Source organism: Abramis brama, assembly GCF_963993115.1.
Source record: "Abramis brama genome assembly, contig: SCAFFOLD_85, whole genome shotgun sequence".
In the NCBI taxonomy this organism is placed as follows: Eukaryota; Metazoa; Chordata; class Actinopteri; order Cypriniformes; family Leuciscidae; genus Abramis; species Abramis brama.
The window spans coordinates 55,001-72,500 of NW_028155990.1; the positions used below are offsets into that span (position 1 = coordinate 55,001).

The 17,500-nt window shown below is 41.4% G+C and overlaps 1 protein-coding gene across 3 annotated transcripts in view; it reads left to right on the top strand.

Annotated features, from left to right (window-relative positions):
- LOC311077187 (tetratricopeptide repeat protein 8-like) overlaps nucleotides 1-17,500 on the top strand; it is a 37,559-nt gene that overhangs the window by 12,402 nt on the left and 7,657 nt on the right. For all 3 annotated transcript variants that reach the window (XM_084139015.1, XM_084139016.1, XM_084139017.1), the window contains 3 exons: nucleotides 576-663; nucleotides 744-854; nucleotides 922-1,061. In XM_084139015.1, the coding sequence (XP_083995141.1) occupies nucleotides 576-663; nucleotides 744-854; nucleotides 922-1,061 (339 nt within the window). The remainder of the gene's footprint in view (nucleotides 1-575; nucleotides 664-743; nucleotides 855-921; nucleotides 1,062-17,500) is intronic.

Below are 17,500 nucleotides of genomic sequence, written 5' to 3' on the forward strand. Positions count from 1 at the left end.
TAAAGTTATGTATAAAGTTCCTGTCAGGTGTTCATGATTATTTGCCAGCGTGGACACGATAACAGCCGTCACGAGGAACAGATATAGTCCAGGAGGAAGTTCTGTTTATCTCCAGCTCAGATCTAGAGCTCTGAGGGATACAGTGTAGGTGTCAGTAGTGAAGTCACGGGCAGAGGTTCACCAGATCCGGAGTGTTCCTGTGTTCGCACAGATAGATGTAAAGTTCCTCCTCAGGATGGGTTAGGCGAGCGCACACAGAGACGCCCCATAATGCAACACTACAAAGCTCTGTGTGAACAAACGTGTCCTGCTCGCCCTGTGCTGGCTTGAGCTCGAGGGGAAGCGGATATGCGTGTTTAGAGGCCGGATGTCCAGATATCGGATACGGATCTGATTTAAAACCACATGTGGAAGCGGCTCAGATCGGATGCGGGAATATCGGATCCCGTGCGGATGTGTGTGTTTACAAGATCGGATTCTCTGTGTGTAAACGCAGCCTGTTTTACAGAAGTGTGTGAATCATTGTGACCTGCATTAAGAGATTTAGTGTGAAGTGTGTGTGTGTGTGTTTGTAGACTGGGCTTGCACCGTGAGGCAGAGAAGCAGTTCCGGTCCGCGCTCGCTCAGCAGGAGTTCGTGGACTCATACCTCTACCTGGCCAAGGTGAGGTCAGTGCTACTGCTCTGGTGCCTGTGTCCCGGTAAGACCAGTGAGAGTGTGTGTGTGTGTGTGTGTGTGTGCAGGTGTACCAGCGTCTGGATCAGCCCATCACGGCCCTGAACGTGTTTAAGCAGGGCTTGGATCACTTCCCCGCCGAGGTCACGCTGCTCACGGGGATCGCACGCATACACGAGGTACTGTGTCTTCATCTTCCCTTCGCTGGAGGAGCTCTGGCTTGATCTGTCTAACTGTGTCCTCCAGGAAATGAATAACGTGACCTCGGCCACTGAGTACTATAGAGAGGTCCTGAAGCAGGACAACACACACGTGGAGGCCATCGCCTGTATCGGCAGCAACCACTTCTACACAGACCAGCCCGAGATCGCCCTGCGCTTCTACAGGTGACACCGCTCTCTGTTCTCTTCATCTCCCTCACACACACACGCATGCAGAAACACTCATGAGATCAGACTCTGGTCACCTGACCTCTGAAACTCAGCATCTGATCCGTCAGATCTCAACACACAGTACATACTGACGTCTCCATTCCTTCTCAGTTCGGTTCAGTTAAAGGATTAGTTTTCATCTCAAAAACTTTTGCTGATAGTTTACTCACCCCCTTGTCATCCAAGATGTCCAAGTCTTTCTTTCTTCAGTCGAAAAGAAATTAAGGTTTTTGATGAAAACATTCCAGGATTTTTCCGCATATTATGGACTTCAATGGGCCCCAAACGGTTCACGGTCCAAATGGCAGTTTCAGTGCAGCTTCAAAGGGCTTTAAACGATACCAGGCGATGAATAAGGGTCTTATCTAGCGAAACGGCCATTTAAAAAATAAATAAAAAAGTTTAAGTTTAAGCACAAATGCTCGCCTTGCTCTGTTCTGTGATGCGCGTTCGTGACGTCAAGTAATACGCAATTACGTTGAAAAGGTCACGCTTGAAATGTTCTTTTAGGCTTTTTAATATTAAAGCACCCAGGATACTCACACGAAATGGGCATTTTAAACGATAAACTGACACAAAGACATTTGAAAATGTGTATATGGTCCTCCTTCCGCACATTTGTAAACACTTACTCGGTACTTCCGCCTACGTCAAGCGTGACCTTTTCAACGTAATTGCGTATTTCAAGCGTGACCTTTTCAACGTAATTGCGTATTTCAAGCGTGACCTTTTCAACGTAATTGCGTATTACTTGACGTCACGAACGCGCATCACAGAACAGAGCAAGGCGAGCATTTGTGCTTATAAAACGTAAACTTTTTTATTTATTTTTTAAATGGCCGATCGTTTCGCTAGATAAGACCCTTATTCATCGCCTGGTATCGTTTAAAGCCCTTTGAAGCTGCACTGAAACTGCCATTTGGACCGTGAACCGTTTGGGGCCCATTGAAGTCCATAATATGCGGAAAAATCCTGGAATGTTTTCATCAAAAACCTTAATTTCTTTTCGACTGAAGAAAGAAAGACTTGGACATCTTGGATGACAAGGGGGTGAGTAAACTATCAGCAAAAGTTTTTTTAAAAGTGAACTAATCCTTTAATCATTTCCACTGGCACCACCACAAAAAAATGATTAAATAAATAAAATCTTGTTGTTGTTGACCCGTGTCTACAAACTACAAGCAATAGCACAAATAAATACACCAGAACAAAGACACACATGAGCTAATCAGGGCTTGTCAGGTTGTCGAGTAGTTCTGACAGCAGTTCTCAGGAGGGCTGGGCGATAAAACAATAATTATCACAATATCATTTTCCTAGATAAAATGCAGTGTGCAGTGTGTGTGTGTGTGCGGTGCAGGAGCAGCACGCGCTATAGTGCCTCACATATGATGCGTTTGCAGTGACTAACTGATTCACGGCAGTACCACAAACACTTACTATTTTTATTTAAAATACAGAAGTTACGCTGCAACTTTTATTTAAAAAAAGTTTTGTCAGCATTGCGATTCTCTTTGTACACATACACTCATTAATGGACGCATGCACGTTTAAGCACAATTTAAACAACGTAGGGCTATTATTCCATGCATTACTTATATTAAGTTGCTCAAGCAAGTGGCCAAATATTTAACTGTAAATTGACAAAAACAGCCGACTCTCATGCCTTTTCTTTTCCATTTAAATTTTAATAAAATAAATCTTGCATGTCACAAAGAACTTGTTTTTCCACCTCCACGAATGAGACGAGTGTTGTTCATTATGTCGCCTTGTTGAAGTAAATTGTAGTTTACCTTGCTTTACCCCGGTCCTCTAAAAGTAAAAAGATGACTGTGAAAAATAATAGTAGGCCTATATAATTAAATGCATTTATGGTGAGATTACTACATTTTCAGGTCAATCTCTGTTCATTTTGACCACGAAACATGCGCTGTCACTTTAATTCAGCGTTTGCAGCACAGCAGAAATAGACTCGGTGCGGAAACGATCTCTGCACTGCTGTATACTGTATACTTGCCGCACCTGGAACGGATCGACGGACTGCAACCGCGTGCAGTGTGAAAGCTCTAACCTGTTAACATGGGTACGTATAAGGAGCACTGCTGTGTGCCACTTTGCTCTGCTTCAAGTCGCTAATAGCCATTTGAGCTTCAATTTCGCTGCACGAAATAGACATTTTGGGCGGCGCGCAAGTAGACCGGAAACAGATATGCCGACTTCTGGCGTCAGCGGAAGTTCGTTACTACGCTTGTGCACAGAGGCTATAAGCCAAAATAAAGAAGAGAGTTTTCTATTATTACTGTGTGTGCGAGTGATGTGTGATGCTGTGTTGCTTTAGCAACCTCTCTGGAACTACATCGCTTGGCGTAACCGTTTTATAAAAGCAATTAGGCTCTTGATGGCGTGATTTACAGTGTATTTAGAGCAGCTGAGGGGTTTTACTCCGCGTCGAGCCTAACAACGCCCCTCAGCTGCTCTACATCCACTGTACATCACGCTGTCAAGGGCCTCATTGCTTTAGTGAATGTCACTGAAACTCCGTAAACGTTCATTTCTTCCTCACGCAGAACTCACTCTTTCAGTGCAGGCATTCGTTGATCAGACAAGCCGCACACGCACAGACACTCCCGCTGTTAATGCACTGTATGTATGAGGATAAACCATCGAACACACTCTGAATCATCAAACTACTAAAACTATCTGCGGTGATTTAAATGATGTTTTCACTTTGAGGAGAGCCGTTCAGATGATCAATGCAGTCAATCACAGTTCTGATCAAAAGAAAGCATGTCAGAAGAACTGTTCCCAAACTGTAGATATTATAGTTATAGTTACTATAGTTATTCATCCAGGAAATGTGAGTTCTGCATTGCTCTGATGTAGTTCCCCGCGTCACACAGGCGTCTGAACGTCCGTGCTAACCGCAGTGAATCTGCTCATAAAGCCACCGTGTCTCCTCAGAACACTCGGGTTAGACACTCGGTTGATTATTGTTACCATGCTTTTATGAGCTTTTTGGATCTTGTAAGTTTTAGAGGAGGGTTTAGATGGAGGGACAGAAATCTCTCAGCTTTACAAAAAATATCTTCATTTGTGTTTGGAAGTTGAACGAAAATCCTATAGATTTGAAACGACATGAGGGTGAGTACATGATGACAGAATTTACATTTTTGGATGAATTATACCTTATAAATACAGTAAGCTTATCCTTGGATAAAACTAACGCTATATTGTGAATCCTCATTTACATCAACAATACATATCGTCTCATTTCCATCTTGCGATATCTCAATATAGCGATGTATCGTTACACCCCTAACTAGAAGTGTTCACTATGATGTTTATGTTGAACCGCTCCACACACACCGTTTACTGTATCCACTCGGCTCAAACGCATATAAGAAGAGTAATGAGTGACGCAGCTGAAACTGGTTATGATGAGCAGGGCGTTCTGGGAGATGAAGTCTGGGAATAACAGAGTCTGTGGAGACAGTGAAGTTGAGGCTGGTCCATGATGACATGATGAATTTACTCACATTCCCATGATGATCCATCGTCGTTTAAATCAACAGTCGATTAATCGTAGGGCTGGGCGATATGGCCAAAACAATTATCACAATAATTATTTTATATCAGTCGATATCGATAATTATCACGATAAATGTCAAATCTTTATTTCTTTCAAGTTTAAAGGCAGATTTTTACCAAACTCTTGCCAAACAGGAGAACACTTCACAAGTCTGAGGTAGAACATTCAAACATTTGTCATTTTTCCTTAACAAAATAATTTTACATTTATGCATTTGGCAGACGCTTTAATCCAAAGCAACTTGCATTGCATTTCAAGATACACATTTTACATTCTCAGTTCTTGCTTTCCCTGGGAATCGAACCCATGACCTCAGCGTTGCAAGCGCCAACGCTCTACTGTTTGAGCTACAGGAGAGATATCTATATTAAATATCTTAACCCTCTGGGGACCAAGCTGTTTTTGGGGTCCTTGAGATGTTCTGACATGCCTTGACATTTGTGCTTTTTTCAGTTATTTATAAACATGTTAATGGCAAAGATGTAAATTCACTCTATATAGCACAAACAGGGCTACCATAATATGCGAGCAACGTGTATGTAGATGTTTGTATTTTTAAGAGAATAATGTTTATGCGTGGTTATTGGAAAAAATTAAAATGAAAGTTGCTGAATTAAGACCACAAAACACATATTAAATATGTGTCCACAAGACTTTTGACTAATGGATGTTGTCCCTTTAAGTTCTAGCTTCAAAATGATGTAAAAATAGTCTTGCTTTATCATTCACAAAAAAAAAATACATTGATTTAAATGGTGTAAAACAGGTTTTGCTTGGAAAGCCAATATGCGAGGGGGAGGAGTAGTTTACACCTTAGATTATGAATGTCCCACCCACTCTGCATAATGAGCCATTCACTCAGGTGTGACACTGACTGAGCCACAATGCAAGGACAAAAGATATAGGTAACACTTTACAATAAGGTTCATTAGTTAACATTAGTTAATGTATCAACTAACATGAACTAACAATGAGCAATACATTTGTTACAGTATTTATTAATCTTTGTTAATGTCAGTTAATAAAAATACAACTGTTCATTGTTTGTTCATGTTAGTTCACAGTGCATTAACTAATGTTAACAAATACAACCTTTGATTTTAATAATGTATAGTAAATGTTGAAATTAATATTAACTAAGATTAATAAATGCTGAAGAAGTATTGTTCATTCTTAGTTCATGTTAACTAAGGTAGTTAATTAATGCTAACTAATGAACCTTATTGTAAAGTGTTACCAAGATATATTTAGAAGAAGACTTATATTGACCATTTAAGATTTCGCTTACATCTCTCTTGTAAATATGTTTTGCTATTTTATTAAAAATGTTACAATTATAACAATAATTACAATTTCAACAATATTTTAAGTGTACTCTTTCTTTGTAAAAAAAAAAAAAAGATTATAGGCCTACATTTTATCATATGTATTCATTAGTTTGAATATAGCCAACATTGGAACATCTAACATCTTAGTCTATGAATTTATTTTTGACAAAAATAGTATTTTTTTTGCAGTTTAATACGTTGCTTATACAAATACATTTTATTTCAACATATTCCAGTCGATTTTTACTCATCTCAGTAGGCTATAGCAAAGCAGTTTATTCTTTCACACACAGACGCGCGATTCATATTTAGGCTGAACAGTCTTTACAAATATGTCCCCTTCATTCATCTCACAGAAAGGCGAGTCATATTATAGAAATGCGATTCATCTTTTTGCGGTTTACATAGGCCTACACTAACGTTATTCCATAACGTTATTCCACACGTGAGAAAAGAAAACAGCCTACCTCACTCCTCAGCGGAATCTGCTCCTCATTTCAGGAGATATTGCTCCTCATCAGCACTGTTCTGAGGAATCTTTTCTCCATAAGGTAGGCTATAATGTCTCACTCGCGAGGAGTCGCGACGCGCTTTGTTTACAGCTGATGTGGGCGTTTCACAGCTCTGAAATAGTTCTCAGAATTTGCGTTTGAATAGCACGCGCTCTCCGGGGAGTGGTCACATTACTGTGAATTAGCTCGTAATGAGCTCGACAGGAGTCGCTCTCTTTTTATACAGATTACAGAAGCTGAGAATATTTGTTTGCCTGTTTGACTGAATTTTCGCGGAGTTATAGATAATTTTCGAACGCGTTTCAAATGGGAGTTTACTGACAGAGAGAAGGCAGAAATCGCATTATGTTAATTTTTCTTTATTTGTCAAAAAGCAAAACACTTTATTTTTATTGTGAGTATACAGAAAAAAAAAAAAAAACTGAACAGGATCGATTGATGTATTACACGAAAATGAAAGATCAAAATTAACAGAGCATTTAGTGTTTATTTTCATTGCTAAAAAAAAAAAACGAGCAAAACGCGCGGGCGCGTTTGTGGTCCCCAGAGGGTTAATAGTAAAATGTACGTCTTAGTGTCTGCATGTGCTAATGGGGGATATTGTTTCAAGTCTTGAAACAGGTTTGTGTTGCCTGACTTTGATCTCACGTATCTTCAGCACAGTTTGCAGTGCAGGCTGCAATATTAATATTACATGTTTTGTCTCGAAACGCATATTTGACAGTGAGTTGACAGTAGTATTAGCTCGAGTTAGGATGCAGATTTACTGTTAAATTAACAAGTGCAAAGTGGCCGTGCAAAATCAGTTTTTGTCTGTGTTTTTAGTAATTGTTGGTTTGGTGTGTTTGAGTGCTCATTGTTACAATTACACAGCAAAAGTTCAGTGACATTTTATTTGTGCATGGTCGAAAGCAAATACTGATCCTGACATAATGATGCATTGGAGGATATATTCAGAGTGGATATGTGTGTTTTGTTAGTGCTGACTGACTGTTCTTGAAGATTGCATGTTGTTATTGTGTCAGCACCTCTTTATAGACAACATGTTTCATCATCTTGAATACGAAGTGTGCTTGATTTGCCAACTCTGCTGGCTGCAACATAGAATTGACCATGACTGAAGAAGTCTCTTGTGCAGAAGACACCAACACGTTGCAAAGACTGGCCTTGTGACTTATTCACTGTCATGGCAAAGCAGGGTCTCACCGGTCCACACTGTTGTCTCAGAGTCCACACTGTTGCAAACATGCTCTTCTCCAGGAAAATTATTTGTCATATATTCATTCACTTTGTCAACTTCAGAGTTGGTTGGGCATGGTATGACACGTTCACATAGCCACTTTGGATTGGAAATATTGACTGTCATGTCATCATATACCCAATTGACAATGTCCTCGAGTTTCTCGCCAGAAATTGATAGTGATATATTGAGCTCAATTGCAAATTCACGCTCTTCTGGAACCACAGGAGTTTCCCCTCACCAAGGTTCAAAAGGAATTTGGCAAAATCTGCTTCTGTTTGTTGATCTCCAGCAGCTTGAGTGATCCTCATGTTTTCTGTTAGACGAAGAATCTCAAAATTTTTCCATAGGTGTGAGCTCTTGAAACACCTCCCTATGATCTGGGTTTGGCTACTATGTGGGACAACAGTAAGGATTTGCCTCCCGCTGAAAACCATTGTGATGCCACCAAATGGCTTGTCTGAACCTCTGAGCCACTGGAATGTACGATCTGCTGCTTCTAATGCACGGCGATCCATCATTGACACTTCATCCACAACCATGAGATGCGTCATTCTAATGAGTGTTGCAGTGCTGTCATGTTCACTCATACTGCAAGTGGACTCGTCTGTGAGAATGAGAGGACATGTTGTCCTACTGTGAAAGGTTGTGCCTTTGGGCAGTAGGGTAGCTGCAATGCCACTTGCAGCGGTTGCAAGAGCTATTTTGCCCTGTGCACGCACTTTGTTCAGGATGTGGCACAATATGAATGTTTTCCCAGTTCCACCACTTGCATCAAGGGATATCATTTTTATAGGGATAACATAAGTCCCTGTTCCACACTTTCCATCACTGTTTCGACAACTTTTTGCTGTTCGTCATTGAGGCTGTTTTCTGTGTCAGTAATGATAGTTTGAAGTTCCTCTATGTTGTGCTCAGTCTCATGCTGGATGATGCAGGGAATTTGACTCCGGACGTGAAGTGGATCAGGCTCAGGGAGGCCAAAGTTCCCATTTAAAGTAAAACCATGTCTTTCAACATGGTCCTTAAGGTCAAGTAGCACTTGAGTCACAATAAATTCATCTGGCTCATTCACATTGGCCCTGTGCATGAAATCTTCACACAGCACATGCTAGTGCCTTTCCCAGAACTGCAAGTGTTCCCCTCTAAGAACAAACATTAGCATGCTGGCGAATACCTCACGCAGTGCTGAGCCAAATGGCACATTTGCAGCCTCCTCCATAACAGAATCTACTTCTTGGTCATTGTCAACAATGCCATGCGCAATGCAAGCTGCAAGATAGGTGTCCATGGCCACATCTCCAACTCGTCGGAGGTCTTTGAAGCATGTTGGCCCTGGCACGTGGTACAAAAGGATGCGGAGATAGAATAGTTCAGCAGTGTGAGGGTTGAAGGCAATCATTGGAGTTCGTCCAACGGTGTCAGCCATGCGGTCATTGTGAGAACTGTCTTTTTTTACGCAATTGAAATTTCTTCCGTGTGTATGTGAAGCATACACATCTGAGTTGAGTTGAAACACATCTGGGTACACAATGTGTCGCATGTGTGGATGAAGAGGCATTGCTTCAAAAGAGGTGGTGGCAGGCGGCCCTGAGTCCAACAGGTTCTGGGCAGCGCCTTCATCATTGAACATGATGACCTGTTCATTCTGTTCGTCTTCGGTACAGTGGGTAGGAGTTGTCTGAAAAGCTTGTGTTCTGTCTCAATTGTTTGGGATAGTCTTTGGTCTGTTAACCCTCAAAAAGTGATCCTGTGATTTCAGGCCAGTTCGGGTTGCAAGTGAAGGTGAGGAAGAAGTCAGGTTTTCCTTTGATTCGTACCAAGGCCATGGCATCTTGGAACTCCTTGGTGTATCATCGGGGTGATCCATAAATTGTGGGTGGCAGGATGGTTAGGCATCCAGGAATGATCTCAGAGTGACTATTCAGGGCATCAACAATGATTTTATTCTTTTCAGCCTTGATAGACTTCTGGTTGTGGCGGATCCAGTTGAGACGGTGTGACTGTGTCAGTCTCCCACCACGAAGCAGTAAATTGAAGTGTTGAGCAATGTCACGCACTTGAAGATGGTAACGGTAGAAGCATGTTGGTGTGATACCTGCCAGCTCAGTGTGGTATCCTTGGGACCCCTGAGGCAGAAGAAGCACATATGACAATGGGTCATATGCTGGATGCATGGCGTCGATTGTCTGAAGCCTTCCTCCTCTGAGATGAAGAGTGACAGCCAGTTTCCCAAACTGCTGTGTAGTTGTTACTCCTGGAGCAATGACAGCCACGTCACTATTCAGTGATGGAAGATTCACAGTGCCACGATGAAGGTCATGACGTCGTGTGCGAGCTGTTAGGACGATTTTCAGTTCATTGGCATTGGCATTTTGGGTCACATATTCAATGGTTGACTTAAACTGTTGCACATATGGATTGCACATGTGAATGGCCTCTTGCGTCCTCAGTAAAATCTTCATTCAGATCACTGTTTGAGGCATGGGCTCGACGGTTTTCCAGCTCATGAGCAGGATCGTTGAAATAGATCTGAGCATAGAGTGGTGTGCGACCATGTTCAGGAAGGGGGCCGGCAATGTAATGATAAACTTTGCCTTACGCACACCTGGGTTGAAGCCAGGCATAGCTACCTCTTTAATACCAATACTTGCCATTGCCAGCGCATTGTTGTATTGTTTTGCTTGCTTCACAAAACTTTGATCAAGGAAAAGGTCCTTAATAGCATCTGGAGGCTGTGGTGGGATTGAGCCAGGCTTGGGATTTGTGGCGTTATATGTCAGGTTAATCTTACTGGAGTTGCAGCAGAATCCTTTTCTCTCCTCTTTCCATACATAGGCACCACAATGTGAGCATGTAGGATATTCAAACAGTGAGGTCTTGCTCAGCATGTGCCTATAATCACCATGAAGTTCCTCTTGGAAGAAGTCTGTATCGTCACATCGAGCAAGGTTGCGATTGTCTTTTCGTGCCTTTTCCAGACAGCACGTGGTATCCCTTGCTCGTCGTTCCTCTTGCTGCTGAGGGGTCTCCTCCTCTCTCAGAAGGTTGTGTCGTTGACAGTCATGCATCTGGCGATCCGCTCTTATCTCAGGTGTTTCCTTATCTCTCATGTTAGCATGGTGAGCAGCGTCGCTTGCCAGCTGAGCACGGTGTTCATCTTCTTCCACAGCTTCACGGCGCCTTTCCTGACGTGCAGCGTCACTTGGCAGCCGAGCTTCTCGGGCTTCGACTGACTGAGCATTACGTGCATGACGCATTGCCTTGCGTATCCTCTCTCTGTAACATGGGAGCCGAAATAAAAATGGACACGCCACACCGGCCTAAAGTAACAGCTGATGGGGATTTGCCGTCACGATCAGTAAGAGGATAGTTAACCTTGTTTAAGCCTGCTTAGCCTAGAGCTATCTTGTTGAATAGGCAGGGCAACTATTTAAAGGTCAACTAAGTAACTTTTTTACCTTAACCGAACAGCTTCGGAGTCATTGGAATAGTTATATGACTTTTTTCGAGTTGAATGGTGGTCTCGCATCCCCCAAGTGCCTGTGAGTGGAAAAACCACACTTGCAACTAGGGCTGGGACGGTTACCGCATTACCGCAATACCGCGGTCACGTGACGCCTACCGCGGTCTGAGCTCGTCACCATCATCACCGCAAAAAAATAAAAATAATTAAATAAATAAATGAACACTGGCCTTCACATGTGTTCACGTTGTGTCTAATAACATGGATTCATTGATTCTAATGACATGGATTGTGTCTAATAACATTGTGTCTTACATGGATTCAAGGTTTTCTAAACAAAACTTATCATCAAAAGATGGAGTAAATTCGACCTTTCGCAAGTTCGCAAGTTGTTTCATGACACATAATAACATTCCATTCGTAGGCTATTGACTATACCCTGACCCTATAACCCCTTATTTACACTCTGTGGCGTGTTACGGCTGCGACGCGGCTACTGGAGCTGATCGCGCCCACTCTAGTCAATGCTTGTGTTTACAACAGCCACGACAAGGCGCGTTTCAGAAGCGTCTCTCCGCGCCGCTTCGCTAAAGATAGGCGCCTAGTCTATTTTCGACGGACGCCGCATCCAAGCCGCACCGTAAATAAATAAAAAAAGTAAAAGCAGGACCTCAGCTTTTAATTGCACGTGCTTATTTAACACAATTCTCTCACGTGAAGACCGCATTTGTCAACCCTCGCGGAGTCGCGGCAAGTGGACACTCACAGCACCAGAGAGTAATCTTGACGGCACTTGCAAGAAAATGGATAAGTAGCCTAGGCTACATAATCAAATTCACAAATATTACACCATTTAAACATTATTAAAAATACATAGGCTATGAGTTACTAAAACAATATTTGTCAAAGAATAGGCTACACTTGTTCACAGTTTGAACGTTCTTGTTTCCATTTGTTTAATTTCAAGATCTGAGGTGAATTATCCATTGTTGCTTTTACAGCTACAAAGCTGGAGCACTAAACGATATTCAAAGTCACATTGCATGCTTTTAACATTAAATAAAGCACATAAACACTACCTGAGATTATCATTGACACACTTTGTTTGTTGTTCCAGCCGCAACGTCGCAGAAAAAAAAAACTGGGGGAGGGTGGGGAGGGGGGTTGAGGTTTAAAGCGGTTTATCGCAATACCGCGGGAATTTCTTGCTTTTCAACCGCGGTAAGAAAAAATCTATACCGTCCCAGCCCTACTTGGAACTTTGGGCCGCCTCAGCGTCAGGAAGTATCGCGTGATATCAGGTCTCGCGATGTAACGAATTGCTTTACGGCACTGCACACAAAGCTAGGAAAGCTTTGTCGGAGGACGAAAGAAAGAGGAAACGGCAGACTGACCGAGCAAGGAGTCAGACTCAAGTAAATATCGTTCTTGTTGATGGACTAGTAGACATCTTCAGAGGTTATCTGTGCCTGTTCGATGTCCGACGCTTTGTAACGCGTTCTGTCAGGAGGAGAAATAGGGATAGCTCACAGATGAAGTTATTACAGAGGCCAGCCAGACTCACAGAGGCGATTGGCATCTCACAACTTGCACTTTATTCCCCAATCGAACTCGTGTAACTGTCTGTCACCCGTTCTACCGTCCACAGCTTTACTTGATAAACAAAAGTAGGATAAGAATGAGCATCAAACTGAAATAACCCGCATACATGGGGTGTTCGAGGTGCACATACAATACAGACTGCCGACAGTTCACCAGGGCGCGCGCAGCTCTTAAAGGGGCCACACCTTATTTCCACTCATTACAACTTCCATCCTACTGAACAGGTACCGGTATAGAGGGCGGAAGGGATCAGGCCGTGAGTGCCGAGACGGCTCTGCGCGAGTGGTATTTACGACAGTAACGTTAAATACAAGTACTCCACAGCGACTCTAGGGGTCGCTGTTTGACAAAAACGGAAAGCTGCATAGTGTGCCTTTAACATATTAAACATCACATAGTTACAGGCTAACTTCAGCGCGCATGACACAGTAATATATTAGCATTTACTACAAATGATGGCCGTGAAAGAGACTTAGCATAGGCTACTATTAAACAGTAGCGATATTGTTAAGCGCACCAGAATTAAATAATATATTAAGAAGTAAACAGCATGACTTACAGATTCACTTAAAGTGTAAGTTGCAGGTAAAATTTTTCACGAAGAAAATGCAATAAACAAAAAGATAAGAACCTCCCACCAATGTTTTGTATGTTTTTCATACCAAAATGCTGAATATAATATGAAAAGTTGGTACTTTTTAGTGGTTTTTAGCACTCCCTCTCCCTTCCACTAGGCTGTGCGTGACGTCATAACAGGAACTCCAAGCCTAGAGTCACTGTAGTCTAATGGCAAGTAGGCTAGCAGTTATATTGAAATAACTCAATTGTAAACATAATCGTGTGTGCTGGCTTCAAGAGGACCGTGATCCTGCCTGAAATAGGAGTAGTATGATAATATTGTGGAAATGAGAGTAAGCTATTCGCAAAACAAACGGGTTCAGGCAGCATGCACGCAAAGTTAAACCGAACTTTTATTTTGACGGGTTGCCGTGAAGACCTTTGAGTTTCTGTGTGTGTAACTATGATATGACGATCGTTTTTCTCAAATGAAACGGTAAAATGACTCAGAGTGGCTCTGGAGATGAATTTCATCATGTCATCATATCGTGACTGGCAGCAGCTAGACTGAAAACAGCGCGCGCATCACTCGTGCTTCAGTGTGTGTGTGTGTGTGTTTGTGAGGTAAATGACACCGCGCGTCTGCGCCATTCATTCACACAGAGACAAACAGAACATGCAATGTTAATATTTAAATAGTATTTCTGCAGTTTAATATACACAGACACTCCTGATATCGGCTGCAGTGGTCATAGTAATAAAAGTTAGTCTGGAGCCCCGTGCTTAGATAAACATGCAAGCGACTAAACGCAGCTGCCTATTACTGGGTACCGAATATACCCGGTACTACAGAAATGCTGGTACCGTCACATTTTCAGTAGCCTACCGAAGTACCAGTACTTTGACAACACTAGTTTCCCACCTCCTCCGTCTCCCAGTCGTTCTCCATAATCAAGCCACAAACAGTAGGAGTCTAGCAGAGTATGGATGCAACTTCCTTCTATGACGTCATCACCCAGTTGCTGTAAAAACGCGCTACCTTGAAGAAACCCCAATAAATGTTATTTTAACGCATTTTAAGACAGAAATGTTTACATATATACATATTGAGCACTTAATTTACACATTAATTGGTTGTGGTGGTTAACCTGCAACTTACACTTTAACATCCAGAGAGTGTTTGTTTATTGTTTATTTTTAAACCACAACCCATAATGTCAGAATGTTTATTTTTAAACCACAACCTTCTAAAAATGATATATTTAACAATATCTTTTGCAGGTAAACAGTAAAGTGTGCAGGTAAACAGTAAAGTGTGCAGGTAAACAGTGAAGTGTGAAGGTAAACAGTAAAGTGTGCAGGTAAACAGTAAAGTGTGAAGGTAAACAGTAAAGTGTGCAGGTAAACAGTAAAGTGTGCAGGTAAACAGTAAAGTGTGAAGGTAAACAGTAAAGTGTGCAGGTAAACAGTAAAGTGTGAAGGTAAACAGTAAAGTGTGAAGGTAAACAGTAAAGTGTGCAGGTAAACAGTAAAGTGTGAAGGTAAACAGTAAAGTGTGAAGGTAAACAGTAAAGTGTGAAGGTAAACAGTAAAGTGTGCAGGTAAACAGTGAAGTGTGAAGGTAAACAGTAAAGTGTGAAGGTAAACAGTAAAGTGTGCAGGTAAACAGTAAAGTGTGCAGGTAAACAGTAAAGTGTGAAGGTAAACAGTAAAGTGTGAAGGTAAACAGTAAAGTGTGAAGGTAAACAGTAAAGTGTGCAGGTAAACAGTAAAGTGTGCAGGTAAACAGTGAAGTGTGAAGGTAAACAGTAAAGTGTGAAGGTAAACAGTAAAGTGTGCAGGTAAACAGTAAAGTGTGAAGGTAAACAGTAAAGTGTGAAGGTAAACAGTAAAGTGTGCAGGTAAACAGTAAAGTGTGAAGGTAAACAGTAAAGTGTGCAGGTAAACAGTAAAGTGTGCAGGTAAACAGTAAAGTGTGAAGGTAAACAGTAAAGTGTGAAGGTAAACAGTAAAGTGTGAAGGTAAACAGTAAAGTGTGCAGGTAAACAGTAAAGTGTGCAGGTAAACAGTGAAGTGTGAAGGTAAACAGTAAAGTGTGAAGGTAAACAGTAAAGTGTGAAGGTAAACAGTAAAGTGTGCAGGTAAACAGTAAAGTGTGCAGGTAAAGTCTCAAGTCAAGTCTTATTTATTTATATAGCCCTTTATGCTACGTTGTAGGCCAAAGGACTGAACATCCAAGAGATTGTAAAAATAAAATAAAATAATAAAAATACATAAAATACATGACATACAATGACAAAGTCAAGAATTAAAAGCCACAGAATAAAGATACGTTTTAAGACGAGATTTAAAAACCACAACTGAGGATGCAGACCTTACATCAGGAGGAAGTGCATTCCACAGTCTAGGACCAATAACTGAAAAAGCTCGATCCCCTTTTGTTTTTAAGCGAGTTCTCGGTACAAACAATTGAAGACAATTGGAGTACCTTTGTGCTCTGCAAGAGTTCATACGCACCAAGTCCTTAATATATTTCGGGGCCAAATCATGCACAGCTTTATAAACGTACAACAAAACCTTATACTGTATACGCTGTTTCACAGGGAGCCAATGCAGTCTTTCAAGAACTGGAGTAATGTGCTCCCTTTTCCTGACACCAGTAAGGAGCCTTGCAGCAGCATTTTGTACCATCTGCAACTTCGAAGTAAGAGATTGACTGATACCAACATAAAGAGCATTACAATAATCCAAACGAGACGTAATGAATGCATGAATAACTTTTTCTAAGTCAGGAACAGACAGAAAAGACTTCATTTTCGCAATAGTCCTTAATTGGTAGAAGCAATTTTTTACCACATTTTTGACCTGATGATCGAACATAAGAGCACAATCAAAAATTACCCCTAAATTTCTTATTTTGGGTTTAACATATGTTTCCCAAGAGCCAAGAAGGCCCCCTAAGTCCCTGTCGTCATTATTTGTCCCGAAAACCAAAACTTCCGATTTGCTGGCATTTAACTTCAGGCCGTTTTGCTCTAACCAGGCAATCACCTCCTGTAAACATAGTACCAAGGATTGATTAGTGCTAGGGACACCAGCACTGATCGGTAAATATACCTGAATGTCATCTGCATATAAATGGTATGAGATACCATGTTTCTTAAAAATGATGCCCAAGGGCAAAAGAAACAAAGAAAAAAGAATAGGGCCCAAAATTGAACCTTGTGGAACTCCACACTCCAAAATAATTGACTTGGAGGAAAAATCCCCAACCCTAACAGAACATGAGCGTCCCTTTAGATATGAGGAGAACCAATTTAAAACCGTCCCTCTCAGCCCCACTACATGTTCCAACCGATCAATAAGAATAGTGTGATCGATTAAATCAAAAGCTGCACTCAGATCTAACATAATTAAAGCTCCTCTAGTCCCTGAGTCTGCAATGAGTAGCATGTCATTTGAAACTCGCAGTAAAGCAGATTCAGTACTGTGTCCTACTCTGAAACCAGACTGAAAAGCGTCTAGCAACTCATGATTGGCCAGATACGAACTTAACTGTGCTAAAACTACCTTTTCCAATACTTTGGAAATACAAGGCAGCTTAGAAATGGGCCGATAATTATTGAAATCCGAAGGATCAAGGTTAGGCTTTTTAAGAAGGGGCTGAATAACCGCCTGCTTAAAACTATGAGGAAAAATGCCTGTATAAAGACTGCAATTGACAATAGCAGTAATACAAGACCCAGTATGATCAAACGTCTCGGACAACAAGTCAGAAGGCAAAACATCCCAACTTGCAGCGGGTCGTTTCAATTTGTCAACGATCAGTTTAATATCCTCAGTAGTAACCATATCAAATTGATCAAAATTATTAACACTTTTAAGAGTACCTCCTGTCAAGCCCTTCAAAGCACTAAAGCTAGCTCTGATTGTATTAACTTTTTCTGAAAAAATATTCAAAAACTTTTCACAACATTCTGTAGATGATGGTAATGACGCAGTGTGAGAGTTCAAATACCTATTAATAGATTGAAACAAAGTTTTTGGTGAGTTTGAGTGCTGCAATATAATTTTTGAAAAGAAGGCTGATTTAGCCTCC